We start from the raw sequence: 20,351 nt of genomic DNA, 5'->3' as shown, positions 1-20,351 counted from the left end.
AAAAGGAGACAATGTTTCACGTCTGCGGTTCCTGGGCGCTCCAACCGCGTCATTCGTGGCTCATAAAGTCGAGAAGCTTACGAGCGACATTCTCTTCTACTTCAACCCCACTCGCTTAACTTCACGACGATAAATGCCACTAGCAACTCAGGAAGGAGGACAAGTATTAAAAAATGGAGAGGTGTGAAACAATGGCACAATATGAGGTATTAGTTGGGGAACAATTGTTGACTTCCCGGCTCGTGAAGGATGAGAAACTCCGGCCGATCGATCAATGAAGATTTGTTACGGACGTATCTTCGCATTTTAAAAATATGGGAGTCGGCAGATCTTTAGATTCCATTGCCACCTCCATTGTTTATTTATTTTTTTTAAAAGAGATTTTGTGACATGAGGATTGCGACTGCCATTTGGTGGAATAGAGAGCTCTTATTGCATTAAAAAAATGTTTGGCGAGTGGGAGCTAGTTCCTGTCTATGAATTGCACCCGAAAAATGTATAATTCATTGATTAGGAGAGAACACATCCCGGATTTGATCAATGATGGAGTGAAGAGCCCGAAGCGACGAAAGAGTCAAACCTACCGATGCTTCAATGGTACTTAAAGCCGAGACCGCAACTATCCATTGGCACACGCAGGCAAACGTTAAATATTATATGGTTGAGTCTCTGGGATTATTCAATGGTGTTTCGTGATCGTAAAAACGACGCCTCTCTGTGATAAAACGATCGTATTCGAGAATTTTACGGGTTTAAATTTTATTTTCAAAAAATTATTTTTCTCCTATTCATCTTCTCCAATATTAACGCCACAATTTACCCTATTTTTTAGCAGTTATCACTGATAGATGAAGCATTTGCGGTTGATACAATCGGTTTATCTCACGACACATAGCTGACCCCTTTTTACAGTTGCCCATTTCATTATTGAGAACACCTTTTGATTCAACTTTTATGGAGTTTAAATTGAAAAGAGTCGACTACAGGAGTTATTCATCGTCAGGGAAAGGAAAAAATCATGTTTAATATTTCACGATAATTTTTATTTTTCAATGTAAAATATTATATGTACATAATCGGAATGAGATAAATTACAACTGAGTTCATTGCTTCTCAAGGGAATACAGAAACAAGAAGATACATTGACACTATTATTACTCAGTGTTCAATAAGTCTTCGGAAATCACTGATAAAATTGGCTGAAAACTCTAGTACGGTCGCCACACATCATTCCTCTGTTCATTCTCCTCACCTAGAACACCAATCTCAAGTCTATTACTGCTTATCGTTAAGTTACCACTGGCAATAGTCACTTGATCATCACTCAAATCACCATGAAGATGTAGGTGTATCTGATTCTGATTGACAGTACTGTAGAGCTGTGGATAGAGTACCATTGGCGTTGGGCTTATGTAGTTTTGACTTGGACTGTTGTAATATCCTTGATAATTTGTGTTGTAATTGTGAGATGGTACGGGTACGGGTGTTGTTGGTCCAGATGTCCATGAGCCGTAATGATAACCCGAGCTACCACCACCTGGCCCACTTCCGGGGAAAATTTCCGTGTCTGATGGCTTAGCTGATATCAGGGGAAGGGTTGACGATGGCGTTGAGTGATTGGGATACATTGATACGCAGTTTGGGGTGTAGGCGTCTTGGGGGGTGTCCGGTGGTAGCACTGAAATTTTAAGAAAATAAATTGCGAAGCTGTTTAGTATTGGATCGGAAAATCGACCAAAATGATGGTCAGGTAATTGATAATTTATATTTAACACACTCAAATATTATTACACAGCCCAAAAGTACGACAAAGGCTGTGTGAAGCACCTGGAGTCATAAAATTAAATTGCAGTTTATTACCTGCAGGTAATGGCACAGGTTCAGTTGTCGGATGATGAGACAGGGATTCCCCTGGATATGTTGAGAAAGCACCACCTGGAAGAGGGGAATAAGATCCACCGTCGCTACCAGAGGGGGCTGGGTAAGATGGTGCTGCTGATGGATAGCTCCATTCAGCGGTGCTTGCCGCATTATCTGCAACATCGATAAGTAAATAAACATTAATAAGACGTAAATGACAACCAGTTTCTCTGTGGAAAATTTCCGGAATTTTTCTCTGTTTAAATTGAGTCAACGATTTTTTTTCTTCTGAACCGAATCTAATTTTCCTCAATCTATTTACAGATTACAGAGCAGTTCCTCTAATTATGAATAGTTCCACCACTAGCGGTATGATTCACACCAATTAATTGCTACTCTCTACTATTACTCATCCCCTGTAGTCAACGGGGAGCAGTGGACGGGAGTCATCTCCCATCACTGCCTGCATATCAATGAACCAAACTCGCTAAATTCATTGAAGAAACAAAAGCCTAGTCGAACAATGACTTTGATATCTCCTTGATACAACGTCATCACGTTCTGGGGATTCGTACATCGTGATCACTCGCACGTTTTCATATTTTTTATGATGCGAATTGACGGGTAGGGATATTCCGTCGCGAGTGACGCACTGAATTCATTCATAAAGATGTGTCACATGTGCCTGAGAATTAGTTTCCTCCAATTATTAGGCTGCGCTCTTGGTGAGACTTGACAATTTCGTAGGCATTCGATATTATTGGGAATAGAATTGAAGAAAATGAAGGACTTATTAATTATGTACTTGTGATTGTTGTTGAATTTTACATTCAGAAGCTTCGCGGCATTCCACAATATCTGGATTCGATCATAATACCAGGAAGTCTATATTTAGGTAAACCAGTTTTCAAATGTCCACTGATGAACGCAACTGGGGATGTGTAGCCTTCAAATTAGCGTCATTCATATATATTTTTCCAATAGGAATTCCCGGCGTCATAGGAAGAATAAAAATTCTCTTCGGTTTCGTAATGAAACAGTAAAACGATTTAAAGAAGTATAAATTAACGAATGTCCACTATAAAATTTCGTGGTGGAGAATATAATTAGAAAATATAATTGAAAAGCCTCAGTTAGGAAATATAATCCCTCCCTGGGAAATTTAATCAAATTCAGAAACTAATTTTGACCGGCAAAATAGTAATACTGTAAGGCCTAAAACTATGTCAGGTTGCGTAGCTCGTTTGCGAGGTCAAGGTCGTGCTGACCATTACTTTCGAGAGATGATCATCTCAAAGGAAGACCGCCTACGGGTGTATTTCACCGAAGAATAAGTGGGGGGAATATGGGGCCCGTTGGAGGGAGGAATGATTACCGAAAGTGGTGCCTCTGTGTATTTGCCGCTATTACTGGAACAACAATCGCAAAACAAAGGGGCCACAGGAACCTAGTGAGACGGTTGAACGAACCATCTGTTGGACAACAGCTCGGGGTGATCATCTTTATATTTCTCCCTTTTTTTTTTCCTTTCTTGAGCACTTCCCATCCTAGTGCACGAAACGGCCAGGATGAGAGACAATTCGTACCGAAAAGAATTTCTTGTTTCTTGTATTTATTTATTTTTCAGGGGATGAATGTGTCTATTGAAGATATACAGTATTTCAGTGAATCTGCCATTTGAATGTGAAAAGAATATTTTTTTATCGAATTTCTCGCACCCTTTGGGGAAATTGCATGGACAGTTGGAGGTGCAGATGTTTGAAGCTTCGACTCAGCTCTTTTTTTCAAATTCCTATGGCTCCGGAGATTTTTAACTGAAAGGAATCGTGAGGGGCTAACGATCTCATGGGTCAAAGCTCTCTAGTCGATTTTTTTATTTTTTTGGGCTCTAGATTTCTGACGAAGGTAACAATACTTTGTGTAAAGGCAAAATTACTTGTGAATCAATCAATTGAATCAAATAAGATGTGCATAAAATTTCATGTGTTGGAAAATTAGGAATTTATCAATCTATTGCAGAGTTCATTTTCAGGAACATCGTCAGAACAGTTTGGACGCAACCCCTGAGACAGCGAAAGGCATCTACCCCCTTGCGCACGAGTTCTGACCAAAAGAACTTCTCTCACTCAACCCGAAGGCCTGTTTACTACCGCTCTGCGGGTGTGAAACCACAGTGGAGCGGTTTGGGTGCATAGTCCACCTCTCTCAACCATCTACTTAACGAACCATCCATTGACCGTCATCATTTCGTCGTTTTCGCGAGCTGCTCCGTTAAACAATGCAATGCAACCAAACAGCATCAGGTGATTTGAGTATTTTCACTTCGAAGTTTTAATTGTCCCAGAAGAAAAAACTATAGGGGGTCATCTATGCCCACCGTTGTTCAACGTTCATGATCGGGTAATTAGTGCCACTTTACTAAAATGTTTTTTTCCTGGGTATCCGCGAAAATCCCGAAGCATTTGTCAGTGGATTTTTCGACACAAGGCATCGGTAGTTAAATGGTAGAATACTCGCCTGCCACGCGGGTGATCCGGGTTCGATTCCCGGCCGATGCAATATATTTTTTTCCTCATGTTACGTTGGAATAAATCTGCGGACGGGTTCGCGAGTATAATCTGAGTATATTTTCACGGTAGACTAACCTCAAGAAATATTACTTTTTTTGTTTAAAGTATAAGAAATAGTTTTACTTCCAAAAAAATATTTTTTTAAAATTTTTTTCTCGGTAATTATGTGGTAATCTGAAACTTTCTTTACCCATAATTTCTAATAACAAGCATCGGTAGTTAAATGGTAGAATACTCGCCTGCCACGCGGGTGACCCGGGTTCGATTCCCGGCCGATGCAATAGCATTTTTTTTCTCATTGTGCGAAAAATGAACTCGAGTGTTAAATAATAAAAAAAATCCAGTTATCAGCTGTTCCACGTGTCGTCCATAGATAACAATGTTGATTGAGAAATGAGAATACTTATAAGTTGAGTTAGACCTCGATAAGTCAAAAACATGAAAAATCTGAAATTAATTTCTTCCTCTATTTTATTTCGAAAAATCAAGGTACAAACCGTCGTCCCCGAAGGAGTAACACAATCCCTGTGACTGGATACTTTATATAAAAAAAAGTCGTTGATGGAAAGTGATACGAAGGAGTGAGAGGAGGTACGTACCTCCTCAGGAGTTCCTCGGGGGGTTATACACATCATACTCACACACTGTATACGTAAGACTTCCTTGCAAATATTAGCCTTCATCTCCACGTGACGAACAGAGACAGAGTGAATAAAAAAATCAAAAAAAAAATATGGAAAGTGTAAATGTGCAACGTGCAACACTGGTTATAACTGTCCGGATATCCAACGAGTATATCGATACGACGCAATATCGACTTACGTTACACGACCGAGTGAGCATCTATCTCGGTGGGAACTGAAGCCCCACTTTGACTTATTTTACAGTTTTTATCACAATTAATTATTGTTTACATTTCGTAATTGTCGGGTGTATTCATCCACAAGAACTCGACCGGATTTTCCCCATTACTGTCCCTCAATTAATAACAAATACCAATGGAAGGTGAAAATTGATGGTTCAAGTATTCAAAGTCACGTAATTCAGAAGTAAAAATTACACGTTTTTTGATCTCTCAATATCAAAAATTATTTCGTCCTGATACATCAGATATTCAGTCTTTTTTTTCACCTGAAATTCCCATGGACTCAATTTTCACGCATCCTGTTTCGTGTCTTGAACCCGTGAAACTGTGCACTCTATATAGGCTTCTCTCACCAGTTATTTTTTCACTCTCAATTTGAAAGAGGACTCGTCTTCAGTTATTCGCAATTATTTCAAATTTCAGCACAGGAAATCAGTAAATATTTTTCAACAATAGAAAAGAGTTACAGTCTCACACGCATGTGTGCACACACGAGTTAAAAATTTTCAGTATCACGAAACTTTTTGCGTCCCACTCATTCATTGACAATGGACAATAGGAGGATGAGGTGAATATTGAATGGGTAAAACCTGATGCTGTGATTCGGATCACCGTAAAAATAAAAAATAAAAAAAAAGTACAGTCTTTCAAAGTTCTTCTCTCGAGTTGCTCATCTCACTTGTTTTGGTTTCACTCTTTTCCCGGGGTTCCTTTCCCCCTTAGCGTCGCAATTTTCGGGTAGAGTGAATGAAGGCAGTCACGGCGTGGTGTATGAATGGGAGCTACCTATAGTGTAGCGTGTCCGGAAACCGGGTCTTCTTCCTTTTCTTTCTATCATTCATTATTCCTTTCTCCCTTGCATCACCAGGGCTACATCCATGAAACAGCATTCATGGGGCCTTTCGATGGGTGGTAAGGCCCCTCCCGCCTCCCTTCTTGCCGGCCGTCCCTTAAGGTAATTGCTAACCGCCACGAACATGACTTACGATACTTCGACACCCGTTGGTTCATTGATTCCGTGGAGAGATGAAGGTGGAATCAATTGAAACGTATGGGGGGGCGTAATTTTTGGGTCTGCTTAACATGCGGGCCTTTTTCATGAAAATTATGATACTTATTTATCTGTAGTTGATTGAGAGAACCCGTGAGTGGATGGGGTCAGGTCTTTTGATCAGATTGCATTGGTAAATGTCACAAACTTTTGTAAAAAATTTCAGTCAAAACGATAAAGATTAAATGATATAAAAAAAATTTTGGTTCATCAGGGCGAACGATAAAATTATCTCACGTGGAAGGAATCTGGTGGCACACGTCCTTGAGAAAAATTCCCACGATGTACCATGTGACCCGATACTCAGTCAACTAACAATGTATATAATCTAAAAAATCATTCCAAACATCGTGTCATTGGGATCTTCTTTTCTGAGAACTACGAAATACTACGTCCGGAAACGAATGATTCTTTGATAATACGTTTTTTCGATGAAATAGAAGGTGCGTTTGTAGCATTTCCAGGGAGACGATTTGAGAAGTTTTGAAAAGCATCAGAGAGTCAGAGAATTGAAAGAAAGAGGAGATGAAGGAAGGAAACAACTGCTCGTTGTTTCACATTTTTTTTCCAAGTATTTCAGCGACGAGTCGAGAGAGATGGAAAAATAAAATAACAAGTTTCTCTGCCTTAACCTCCCCCTGCACACTTCTCAAAGGTTAGGGAGATATTCCCCGGTGAGGGTCAGACCTCTCATTAGAGACTATGATGAAGGACTGTCCTTTGAATGTAACCGACCATCAGGATGAAAAATTATCATGAAAAATATTTTTCTCCCCGGGAAAGAGCAATTGGGACTTGAAAATTATTTCACAAAAAATTTCAATGAGAATATAATTGCGCCGAAAAAAATGGCGCATCGTCAGCAACAAATGAATTGATCCATTACTTTCCAACTATTCACTTGCTCCAATAGATAAAACACATTTTAAAAAATTACTGCTCCGCGTCACGGCTCACAGGGCGCTATAAAATAAATTATAAACACCTTCAATCCATTATTGTTTACGTTTTCGCATAAGATTCGCTTTCTCCTTTTTTCATCACCTTCATCTAATTCAATTCACTTTTTCCGCTGTGACACGTACGTCAGTTCTTTTTTTTATTTTCAATGTTCCAGAGGCCGGAGACAATAACTTCAGTCCAGTGACTTTCAACTTTTTCATCACCATTCAGAATCGTTCATATTTTTTTTCAACTATCGAAGAAAAAATTAATGTAATGAGATGACAATTGCCTGACAACTGAAGCAAAATAATTTTCGAAAAACAATTGACTCCCATTGACAGTAATAGAAGAACCCATACAACGACTTCAAAAAAAAAAAATCTGGAACCCGTTGACCTTCGTGAGGTGCGTATAGTGGGCGTTCGAAAAAGAAGCCAATCCGCATGAAAAACGAATAAAAAAAAAATTGAACAAGAGAAAAAGAACTAGATGGAAACCAGTGGAGGTGGCGAAGATGAAACAGTGAAATCTGTGCCCCCTCGAGCGTGGATCACGTAACAGCTTCAACCCCCCCTGCCCTTCCTCACCCCCTCGTCCCTCATTGGTTCATTCTTCATCCTGATCATCTCTTGAATATACCTGGAAGAGAGTCCATCGACAAGAGCAAGCCAATGTACCTGCAGTTACGAGATACAAGAATTTCGTGTACCAACGCACAAAAGTAAAAGATTAAGGCCTTAAGAAAAATTCTGCTGATGAAGAGGGGGAGCTAGAGGGGGCGAGCAATAAGGGGTGAAGAGAGAGGAAGGGAACATGTACTAACTCCTTCCCCTGATTCACTCAACTTCCGTTCTACATAATCTCAAAAAAAAAAATTGACTGCAAGTGTTCTTATTATCGCGATATCTCGCTGTCTCATTGGATTTTTCGATGATTTTTTTTTTTACGGTCTTCATTCGAGTCACGATTTTGGCGAGAGATCGTGTGCCAACAATTCTGGGTATTTCCGGTGAATGTACAGAGTGAATCTACAAGCCGACCTAGTCAGGTATAATATGTTCTGGGAATTTAAATATTTAATGATTCATGAAAGCTGTAAAATTCGACGATTGAATGCGATTATTTTTATTCAATTTTGATTCACTTTGGGACGGAAGAGACAAAGGAATTCAATGGTCATGTGGTCACCTCAAGTTGGTTGATAACACCAACGAATTTGAGTTGAATGACTCACTGAGTCACGATTCACAACGGAACATTGATTTTTTTTCATTCTGTTTTTTTCAATTCATGTCTTACTGACAGTAGTCATCACTTCTGTTTACCGTTCAAAGGATTAACGGTAAATATTGTTGATAACTCCGTGACCTTGTGAAGGAATTGGAAAGGTCGCAGGAACTTTTCAATTACAGACAAATGTTTTTGTTGTTAAATCAGTGCATCGATGATTGAATGGAAAATAAAAATAACGGAGGTGTCGAAACTGGGTCCACCCCGAAGAAATCACCGGGACGAAAAAAAAAAAAAAACAAGTGATGAGTAGAAAAAAGTATTGAAAAACAGTGGAAAAATGGCTGAGTGTTCTTGATCAATGGTCTGGAACACCTGGCACAACCGTGGGAAGACGAATCTGAAGTGGATTGTCTCGACGACAAATTGGATTTATCGTTATTCGTTTCGAAAATTTACTCTTTTTGAGTTCAGGTGAATGAACTGGAAAGCCGATGATGATCGTAGCCCCTGACGAAGGACAGTTTCACTGACTGCTCGTGATCAATCACATTATTCCTCAACCATCTCAAACACCTGATTGTTCATTTTGCATAAACATATCGCATCACAAAAATGAAACCCTACGAACTATTTTACCGGTGCAATTTTGGAATAATTTTCACTCAGCGAAAGGAATGATCTCCCGTCGAAACATGACGGAAAAACAAATCATCGAGGACAATCGTCTAGGCGCCAGTCTACCCGGAAGTTTCACCGACACCATCTCTCCAATAAATCAGTATCCCTCAAGTATATCGTAAAATTCTGACGCCTGAACATCCGGATATTTCGACCAAAATTGTCGACAAATAATCGCTCCTCGATATACAAAATATCTTCAGTGAAATGATCCTTCGAATCACGAGGGAACTCGACACTTTATCACGGTTTAGGCGAGCTGCTTGCAGCCACAAAGGGTTTCCTTAAGCCTACTCAATGATTGCAGACATCAGGATGTTGTCAACGGGATAGGATATGATAAGAACTGATACCAAAGCCAAAACATGTTTTCTTAAAGAGAGGTGCGTTTCGAGAATAAATATATTTGCGTTCTACGAGAAGAAAACCCCAACCAATTTCCCTTCCTCCCTGGGAACCTTAATTTTCCCGATTAAATTTGTCTCCGACCTCTTCAAATGACAGATTCAAACACTTTTCAATCACCAAATCAGCCATTTTTTCTCCTAATTAATTATAAAATATATTTTATTTCTACGGAACCCAACACCAGCGAAACGCGAAACATCACACTCGATGGGCGTGAAAGTTCACATTGTAGACGAAAGGCAAGGGTTACTTTCTTTAAGGGAGTTTACCCTCGGGTAATTAGGAAAGTGTCACGCACACGCAAATTCAAGACACACCCTTTCAACATCGCTCGCACAACCCCTATCATGAAGCTATCACTGAACTTATTATTCCCTGAATTTAAATATCCCAAGATCCCCGGACTAGTTTTTTCCCTTCAATCCACTGACGCAGGCGCAAATGATCCTCCAGATAATAACTGCACAATGAAACTACCTAATTAACAACTAGAATAGATCTTGAAGATGTAAAAAGCGGGAACAACGGTAGAAAAAAAAATTGTCTACAATTTCACATAAACACAGTAGAAAAAAAAGTCATGTCTCTATCATCAGTCCCACCACATTATTTCGCCATAGTACGCATTGTGCGACTGCATCATCTCACTTTAAACATCCCAAGACAATCATGAAAACTGGTAAAAATGTCAAAGTACCCAAGGACTTATTCTCCCTGAAATCAAAAGAACCATTACGAAAAGAAGATAAAAAAAGTGAAATGAAGAAGAAGCGAAGGATGAGGATAAAGACTAAGAATATAGTCACATTCCAGTAAATTTTTTCACAAGTCCTCGTAGTAAACTGGTCACGTGGGAAACGACGTCTTCAGAATGTCTGAAGTGGAGAGATCTCGTCTCCTGGACTGCCACCTGGGATAAGTGGCTTCAGGGGGAGAGGGACATCATGGTAAATAGGTAAAAGACGAGGAGAGGAATAAGTCGTCGCAATATTTCAGTATGAAAAGAGGTGGAATGAGATGTTATACTCTGTTCCACCCGCAACCACTACCGTTTGAGCTTCCCCTGGTACGGTTGGATTCATTTTGGATTATCCACTGGGTGCTATCCTCTCTACCATCCCAGTCTCGGCTCTCTCGTTTACCTCGTGGTGTTACTCAAGTTTATATAGTAGTGGTGGTAATAAAAAAGAAAAGAAAAATATGTATAAAACAAGAGGATGCAAAACGTTAGGAGTATCCACGGAGATGCTTCAGAAAACACAGGAGGAGAGCCAGAAATGTACAATCAGTGATGATTGTTTGACACCCCATAATCAGAGTCCTTACCCCCACCACAATTTTATGTATATACAGGTACGTATATTCTTCGTCTCTTACTTCACATTCTATTTTCTTATTCTCATTCTGTCCTTCCATTCTTTTTCAGTTCATATCTCGCTATCACATTCTGTGATGGAGTCCTGAGGAGACTCTTGTCTTTGTTTCTTTCATCTCTTTTAGGTTAACCTCCTCCCCACCCAGGGAGATATCTTGGAGGGGATACCCGGGTCTCATTACCCCGATCACGACTCAAGATGAGGGAATCTCTGTTTCTCATTCTTGGGTGGAGAAAACGAGAAACGGACACCGCGTTATATTATAAGAGACAGTGGATCATTTGTTCTGACTACTTTTGTTGGTTTTTCTCATTCAAATTTTGCCCTCTGAGCAGCTTTTCCTGTAATCATTCCAGGTTTTTTCGAAAGGAGGACTGCAAGGTGCGCCTGACTCAAACGAAAAGTTTCTTATGCAGAAGCTGCCGGCCACCTCCAGTAGTCTCATTTTTTCTCTTAAATTCTTGCACTTTGCTGAAGTATTTCTATGGGAACAGGGATCTGGGTGCGCAGATCATTGTCAACAATTTGATGTCGATGGGCTGATTGAAGTGTAGAAAGAAAATGATTGAAAGAAACAGGCAGATAAGATTGAGCAAAAAACTACATGAACTCGAATCCCTCATCCTCTCTTCCTCGTCTACACATCGTGAAGCGATGGAAGAAGTCGATCGATCGATCGTTCTCTGGTATTACGCAGACGTGCATCAGCCAAAGTGTAAGTTGAGAAAGCTGTACGTGATGGGGGCTTCCTTTAAGCGTCGGTTGGCTGTTTGTATGATGCCCCAATGGTGCCAATATCAGTGATACAAACCATTTCTCGCTGGGCAAAGAATTGGTGGCGAATATCGAGCGATGAGCCTTCTGTGATGACTTCAGAACGAGAAAATTGCATCTGATTCTCCGGTCGAAAGGGCTTCGTAAAATCATTTCGCACCGCCAACGGCCTCTTCTGTTTGGATTACATCTCATCGATATTTCTTTTTGGGATTCGGATGAGTGGCCCTTCAACGATTGAGGGATAATTTGATTTCAACGACTGCTGAATATTTTAATCAGTCACAAAATCACGAATTATCCCTTCGTTAATCGAGGGACATCGATCGATTATTCTTTAATCACACGATTTTAAGTCAACGAGCTTTCTCCCATCAGCGGTCACGACCCGTTCAAAGTTAAGTAGAGCCCCGGATACGTCCGGTACTTCCACCATTGGAGCCTCCACCTTTGATGCTGCTCTGTGGTTTCACCATCAGCCGTGCCTTCGACCTTTTCGAAAGCTAATGCACGAGCCCAGGATAAACTGTGAAAAGCTACCCTCAGTGCTTCAAGCTCCTCTCCAAGACGAGACCCGAACGACTCGCTGGAGAAAAGTGGAAGTGAATGATGGAGTGGGAGAGAATTTGCCATTTTTTTTTTCTTCCCCCTGGGGTCCACTGCCGAGATCGGCCACTGTTGTAATTACCTCGTTTACCCCGCAGGCTCTTTTCCATTCTCCGCGGTATAACGAGTAAAAAAAATGGTAAATAAGGGACGTTGAGCGACCGCGCACTCTTTGCCTCGTTGTCATTTGGCTTTTTTCGGCAACAAGTGGTCATTCTCCTGCCCTTTGATCATTCTCCCTTTATTTTTTTCACTCCGAAGACGGCTATTGAAAGGTTATCGAGACGAGTTGTACATTCGTCATTGGCTTGATGACAGCCTTTGAAGAAAATGGGCCCTCGATGAGTCCGAGATTTTGGGGGAACTGTGAGGGCATATTCCGTCCACAGATCTATCCACAAAATTCGATCGATTTCATCGGAAAGATATTTCACAGATTACCAAGAGAACCACCGGAATGACCGGAGATATGAAATGCATCGGAGGCTTGTCCGCTGTTCAGCCGGTGTTGGATGATGCTGAGTGTGTATAAACCGAAGGGGAGTTAGGGAGAGATGGAACAGCAGGTTGAATGTCGTTATTACAGTGAATTAGAGGGTGCAGAGCCGGAACGAGGTATGAAACTATTACCTCGCGAAACGGCGGACGTCTGCCATCTCACTTCTCCGTATCTCACTCTGTCTAATTTTAGATGGTTTTTCTGGACCCTCGGAGAGACAACGGAGACAGGACGCCCAAGGATTGAGCTATTTAGACATTGTTTCATTGTCTTATGACGAACTGATTATGGATTGAAGGATCAGGTCGTGTTTCTGGCGAATTTCACGGACCGAAGTTGCTTTCTACGCTTCGGTACTATTCGATGTTACACTATAAAATTTCTTTGACACGCGATTAGAAGGTCTTCACTAAACAATAAAAAAAAAATTGAATATTATTTGTCAGAAGTTCACTTCTGACGATCAGAGGTACAATCAGATGCGAGATGCGTTGTCTGCCTGCGACTGAGGATTGAATCAAAGCTGAACTTCAATCAATCGAATGATTTATTTCATTCTACTCAGAATTAGAATCATTATCGATCGTTTATCGAATGCCACTTTTGATGCTAGTGTTGGAAATTAATGATATATGCACATCGTGAGGAGAAGTTTTGATTTCAATATTCGGAACCTTGGTGACCCTCACTCACCCATTTTTCCCATTGAAAAATAACCGGAGACTTCGCCAATAATATGAAAATAACCGACAACTCACCATTTTGCGGACTATGTTTGAAGCAATCCTGATGACTCGCTGCATTTCCAAGATGGCTACCAGAATTCGGTGAATTACTGGGATTTCCTCCATTGTTCGGATTACCCGTACAACTTCCACTACTATTATTATTGTTGTTATTGTTATTATTTGTCGTTTGTCCATGGAGATGGCTGGCCTGATGATGATGATGCTTGCTTCTCCTGTAGGACTGCAACTCTCGCAATTGTGATGTAAACGAAGATGTTGCATCCAAATACGGCCTTTGCCCCAGGCCCAGTGCACGAAATTGCTGATGCTGCTGTCCTGCAATTAAACCGTAACCTGTTCTATATATTTTCAGCCCTATCATTGACTCATTCCACGTATTTCCATTCAATTATTCTAGCTGTCATTGGGGTAGTTCAATGACAACCTGTGGACGCATGTTTCGGTAATTGAAGATGATATCGAGATAATTAAGAGTCTCAACTGGCACGCTTGTGTTGGTGGAGTTCAATAGCATTCCCCACATGCCGTCCACACTGTTTCATTTAGGTGATGTAATTTTGACGAGATATATAGGTGCGTGTGGATTATTGTTTCATCAAATATTGTCCAGTAAAAGCAGGCATTCGTCGGGGGGAAAGAATCACTGATTAAAAACTTATTGACGGTACATTTTTAACAGTCGGTCTGATATTTTTGGAATTATTTGGTTGGTCAGGGATTTCGTGAGGGGAGAGGGTACGTCTGGACGGACGTTTGGATTTGATTGTTTATTGTTACTTTAAGAGGATGGAGAATTGTACGTTTCATGTGTGGGCAATCGTTTCGTCTGAATAGTGTTAATTTGACGTGAATGTTTGCTGGAGTTCTACGGAGTATTCTTATCTTATCAAAGTCCCTCGGCCCTGGAGGACGGAAATAGCGCGGCTTTCCTCTACTAATAATCCCCCCCACTATTTTCTTACGTCCTCCTTAAATCAACGGGGTGAGTCTCAATTGTAATTTTAAGAATGGCTGTTGACGACTGGATGAAATTGCATTTTCTAGAATTTTTTCGGAATTTATCTCCGGCAGAATTCATTGGATTGAGAGGGAAAAAGGGGATTAAATATTTTTTTGAGAGAAAAAAAATCGTATTTTTAATAATTGTTCTTTTGGAATAACGGTAGTGTTAAATGCCCCAAAAGAAAATTCTCCTGTTACCGAAAAAATTGCCCTTCCGGTCTTATATCACCTGAGCTCAAAAAGAATAATTTGTCCCTTCCGTTCTCCCCCACCTGACAAAAATTTCCATAAAAGAGGCACCGATTTCAGCAGAAGGAGATGAAAAAAAAAAGCAACGGGAAATAAAAAATGGAAGAAAGTCGGAATTTTAGTCGCAGTATTATTACAAGGAAGTAATGAGTGGTGGCAGGTGTATTGTGGGGTAGATTTTGCGACGCATTGTTGGGTAGACAATGAGCCGGCGGTTGTTGTTCATATTAGGACCCCTCTCGTGCGAGAGCCATCCAGTTTTCTCTCCCTAAATTCCCTCGAAAAATAACAACACCATTGTTCAAGGATTCCGTGACGATCAAATAAAACTACACATGTATTTTCGCTTCATAGAAACACCCGTCAATCTCGATGTGCACGACAGCCCCATATGTACGTCAACATATCTGTCTAGATGCAATATGTTTTTGGGAGAGGGTCAAGCATTTTTTTTTTCGCAATTAGAAGACTGTCAAACACCGAAATATTTATTGACTTAAAAAACCGAGGGATTAAGAAATTTCCCAGCACTGGTAATATAATTTTTCTAGAACATTCGTAATTAGTAGAATAATTATTTGAAAATTTGGAACAACGAGAATTCAGTCAATGAAAGCCCAGTATTCTGAACATTCCATCGAAAATTTTCCCCAAAATGACGCTAAAATGAGACTGAAAGGACATCCTGCACTTTGAAAACGCAGGGGTACTGAATCCACCATTTCGTTACAATACGCATTATAAAAGGCCCTATTTGTTGAAATAGTCGATGGTAAATGGCATGAAACAGTGATTCACTCCCCAACACATCTCATATATGCAGTAGATTTTAGGTGCTAATTTAACGTATGCATAAAGGCGACAACACTAGTGCAACTACATCCGATGGAAAATCGAAAGAGGGGAAAGGAGGGTGAACTGATGATGCCGATGAGAGAGGGACAGAGATTATGTTCAGAATAGAGATAGAGATAGTTATACATGCGTAAAACACGAACTAGAACGAAAACAAGCACACGTGCCCCTGAATTTTCGGTGAGAGAGAATTTTGGCCACTGCATCATCGTGCACCATCTGCTCGGTAATGACGTGGTCATTACCGCATACTGACTTCAGCCTGAATTATATCGGTTTTCGGTTACTTTTGGATATTAAATGCTCTGGATAATGCCCAAAAAATAATCAGTGGAAAAATCTATCCAGGAAATTCAATAAAAAAAATTTATTGATTTGCTATTGGCGCACGGTGAGAACATTATTAAAAAAATTACGTGTCTATTCCGTAATCTGCGAGTGAAAACAGCATTCGGTAAAAATGACGGAAAAGTTACGTATTTTTTTTACCGAACGTTCCATATTTTCCAGATTTTTCACTCACTTGTTTTGGACCTGGGCTCCCTGGGGCCGTCGACGGTCACCTTGATGGCCCTCGTGTAAGTCGCCACCTGAGGGGGTGACGTCGACACGGTGATGGTGATACTAAAGCTTTTACCTAGAAGAAAAATAAAAAATGATTAATTAACTACTAGAAATCGACTAGTAAATTAAATCGTAAGGGTAGTGACTGGGTTTTTCATTTAGCTCTCCAACGGACCAAACACCGGTCACAGGGACAAAGGTTCCGTCTCGCCATGGACTCATTGTTCATATTATCTCCCCCGATAATTCTCCAGGTCAATCGGTGCCACCACTTGAAAAAGTGTAAACGATAGTCTTAACTCCTTCACGAGACATTTAACATTCCACGACGAGTGGAAAAAACGGGAGGGCGGGATGGAAAATGTCTGGAAAACAATTCAGGTGTCGCCAGCGCCATTCACTCGTTGGTTCACCGCAAAAGGTGGTAATTGCCTGGGGTCTAATGGATCATCAATCACCACTGGGAAATGATTTTTTAAGAGATTGTGTTTTTTTCTTTTTTACACAATAAAAATTCATTTGTTCCAGGTTATACGGCCAACCCCACAGTGACATTAATGTTTAGCATTTAAGCAGTAGTAGATACTACCGAGTGTTTTATTAGATTCTCCTCTTGATCTAGGTAAAAGCAACTTCTTCAACTTTAACGATTGCGAATTGGCGAGAGAAAGAGGAGCTGAGTGTCCAGGAGTGTGCGAAGGGGAGTACGACGGGTGGAGCTGTAACCCAATGCATATATCACTGGAGAAGGTCTCGGAGGTTGAAGGTCCGGGATATTAATTCCCTCTTCATAAATGTCCGACGGAAAGATTGACTACGCACTCTTAAAGAGCGCCCGTCGCTTGGCTAATATGCATTTGGTAATTCGCCCCGCTCCCCCAGAGTTTTTATTTCTCGTAGAGGTGGCTACAAACAGTCCTTTGTGAGAGAAGGGCATCAGCTTGTCTTAACGGCCTCGTAATGTGCTCTAGGTTCACTCAAGTTGTAATACACTGTAATATATTTTTATGAAACCTGCTGTCTTGCATTGTAAATCATATTTTGTTTAACAGATTTCATGGACTGCGAGTAAAATGAAAATGACTAATCAATTTTCATTCTCAATATTGGAAGTTATGACATCGTCAGACGACACGAGACAACAATGTACAGAAGGAAATATCACGGGTTTTGTTTCCATAAAAATTGACAGACACTAAACAAATTGTTCGGAAAAATTTTCAAAATTTTTCGAGTTCTAATTTTTTTCGGTACCACAAATTGATAATCCAAAGACAGCTGAATACCCTCACCGAATTTCCAAACTTTCCGTAAAAATAACTCCACTGTATTTCGTTATCGGGTGACCAGGGCGTAAATGTCAACGATTTATAATTGTCTCCCCTCCCCACTCCCCTCCTCCCTACAGCCAAAATCCCGTGTTGGTTACATCCGCGAAACTCTCCCCGCTGTGTCTGTCAACATGATAACTGGCATCAAACACCCCCTGTCACCCTTCCACTCCTTCCTTACCCTAGGGACAACTGCAAATGACTGCACGCCAAATATCCTGTGTGTTTGTTGCACATCAGATATTCTATCCCAATACAATCACTCACCAAAGTCGTTTCGCCATGAGTAAACAAATTATTTAATTAGAAAAAAAATGAGCAAAAAAAAAATATTAATTTCCCCAGCCGCAACGCAACGATCCATTATTCCAATGATTCCCCAGTATTTAGTGACGAACGTTCTAACCTCAAATGGCGGCAAAGGGGGCGATCAAAAGAGGTTAGAGAAAAAAAAAAGAAAAACAAGAGACGAAAAAATAGAATTCGTATTGCTACGAGTGACGTAGAGGAGTAGAAACAGAGAGCGAGAGATCTAGTCGTTGGGGTCCATCACATTTGGGGGCTAATAATGCCTCGCCGTTCCGGCTATCCCCGTGCCCGGGACCTGCGGTTAATACTCGATGATGGGAACGGTCATCTGCAGAGACAGGGAACCAAACCCGTGGCTCGTGCACACTATCATCCTGTGCTGTGTTGATGCAGGTATACGTTCTCGACGTAAATGGAGTGAGTGAGGAAGAGAATAGGGTGGAAAGAGAAGTGACGATGAGGTGAGAGGGTTGAGGGGAAAGAGATGGGGATGGGTGGGTGGAAGGTATGAGGTGAGGGATGAGAATGAACGGGAGGTGGACAGTAGCTGGACAGATAAAACCGGGCCACGCGTATGTAGCACCTATAACATTCCGGTCTGTTCAACCATCCCTATCCTGTTCGTGTCTACGAAGTTCTGGAGAGGGTGAGCATTGGATTGCTTCATCGCGCTTTCCCATATTGCATCATTTATCCTTGTTGAGGGACTACTGATGACGTCAAATTGGGATGCTGAGGGGGGGGGGGAGGGTGAATGCAATTGGTTGGTGGATGTACAATGAGCGGATGAATAGTCCATTGTAGATTTTAGGATCGTAATTTTAAATCAAAATTTTACCCACAGGGGGTGAAGATTAGTTTTATCAAAAATATGAGCCTCCCAAGTTTAATTTTCTCAACAAAACATTCCCTTAAATGGGGTTGATTGTGATTTCGTTCCACACCTCATCCTCTAGAGGTATAATTATTATTCAAAATTTTTTTAGAAATATTTGTCTTTTGGGGCACGAAAGAGTTCTTCGAAGTCCGGAGTTTATTGGATGATTTTTCGGTTTTTTAAAGAAATTCGCGAGATTTTTTTTACGCGAGTTATCGCGGTCGAAAAAATATTCGTAATCGATTCGAAATGATGGAAGGTATGTAGAATTGTCTGTACGCGACCCTTCAATCCTCCATAATCACTGCAAGCTACCTAATGATTATGCAATCTGCTCTGAAGGCGGATGGAAATAAGCGTGAGGGTGAAATGGACAGTAGTCCAGGTACAGAATATTGTAACAGAGCAAATGTTGGAATAGACCACTTGCACAGTTCAGGATGTGTCTGTGAAATTGTCAAATAATTACTGTTGGATGGTAATTTCCCCAGAATATCCCCGGTATTGATAATTGTATGGTTAATATTAGAGGAATTATGGGGGTTGTACAATGTGTGGGGTAAATTTAGAGGCAACAATTTCGTGACAAATATTTTCCACTTGTAGATGGTAATCTACGCTCACGTCTCAATTTTTCTAATGTATCGTAAATTTTATTGCAATTTATGGCGAAAGAATGAGAGGAGGAGAGAGGGACAATAATAGTCGTATGTATCTTTCACTAATACCAACACAATCGATGATGCACCTTTTAGCTTTGATGGGATCAGCGAACGGATTTTGGATTTGCCACTCGTAGAATATGTTGTGCATCACGATTGTCCCAGGATGACACAGGACCAATCAAATTAATAAACTGTCGAAACATACACCGCGAACTGGGGTAAACGCGAATTGAAATAGCTCACTATATCGTCCAACTGGTTTCGCAGTAGTATTACGTCGTTTATCCGCAGGCGATTCAGTCAATCGTCGAAATTGAGGATTACCGATTATGGAGAAGGGATTTTCACGGGGTAAAAAAATGTTGTGGGGTCGTTATAGGGGCGGAAATGGTCAAAGATTTTACGTAAATTTAATTTCCCCATATTCTCCTACGAGAAACTAGAAGAATCAATTTTTCAACGAATTATCGATCACGTGATCAATTTCGAATACTTCTGACAACTGACACGCCAGTGATTTGGTCATTCCAAACCAATCACCCTGTCGAAGCAACTGAAACTGTCAACGAGACTGTGCTGAGGACTGATATTTATCTGTACTTGACATGGAATCAAGCCTAGACCTGATGGACATGAAGAAGACCACTTTCACCTGCCATCATAGCTCCCAAAGTTGGGTCATCATCATGAGACGAGTCTATGTGCTGGAAAAAAATACGAGTATGCTTAACCATCAATAAAAGACCATTGGCCACTTGAAAAAAAACAATGCAACATCCCTGAATAGCCCTCAACATCACATATGTACAATGGAAAGGGGTCAAAATGACAAAACCACCTGAAAGATAGATGATGCCATTCGCGAGTCACTCTCGCATCGTTTTG

At 40.7% G+C, this 20,351-nt stretch overlaps 1 protein-coding gene and 2 non-coding genes across 7 annotated transcripts in view; 2 read left to right on the top strand and 1 right to left on the bottom strand.

Moving 5' to 3' along the window:
* Window positions 1-1,021: 1,021 nt before the first annotated feature.
* Window positions 1,022-20,351, bottom strand: part of LOC135166517 (protein lozenge-like) — a 30,888-nt gene continuing 11,558 nt past the window's right edge. The window contains exons 4-8 of one of the 5 annotated variants that reach the window (XM_064128809.1): window positions 16,244-16,357; window positions 13,624-13,947; window positions 1,861-2,034; window positions 1,395-1,678; window positions 1,022-1,252 (exon numbers count right to left, since the gene is read on the bottom strand). In XM_064128809.1, the coding sequence (XP_063984879.1) occupies window positions 1,184-1,252; window positions 1,395-1,678; window positions 1,861-2,034; window positions 13,624-13,947; window positions 16,244-16,357 (965 nt within the window). In that variant the 3' untranslated portion in view covers window positions 1,022-1,183. Of the gene's footprint in view, window positions 1,679-1,860; window positions 2,035-13,623; window positions 13,948-16,243; window positions 16,358-20,351 lie in introns of all 5 variants that reach the window. The other 4 variants (XM_064128808.1, XM_064128806.1, XM_064128807.1 and 1 more) reach the window with 4 other exon arrangements.
* Trnag-gcc (transfer RNA glycine (anticodon GCC)) lies at window positions 4,348-4,418 on the top strand. Its single transcript has one exon. It is a non-coding gene; the product is annotated as a tRNA-Gly (tRNA).
* Trnag-gcc (transfer RNA glycine (anticodon GCC)) lies at window positions 4,640-4,710 on the top strand. Its single transcript has one exon. It is a non-coding gene; the product is annotated as a tRNA-Gly (tRNA).

Source organism: Diachasmimorpha longicaudata, chromosome 10 (assembly GCF_034640455.1).
Source record: "Diachasmimorpha longicaudata isolate KC_UGA_2023 chromosome 10, iyDiaLong2, whole genome shotgun sequence".
In the NCBI taxonomy this organism is placed as follows: domain Eukaryota; kingdom Metazoa; phylum Arthropoda; class Insecta; order Hymenoptera; family Braconidae; genus Diachasmimorpha; species Diachasmimorpha longicaudata.
This window is presented reverse-complemented; position numbering and strand designations above follow the sequence as displayed.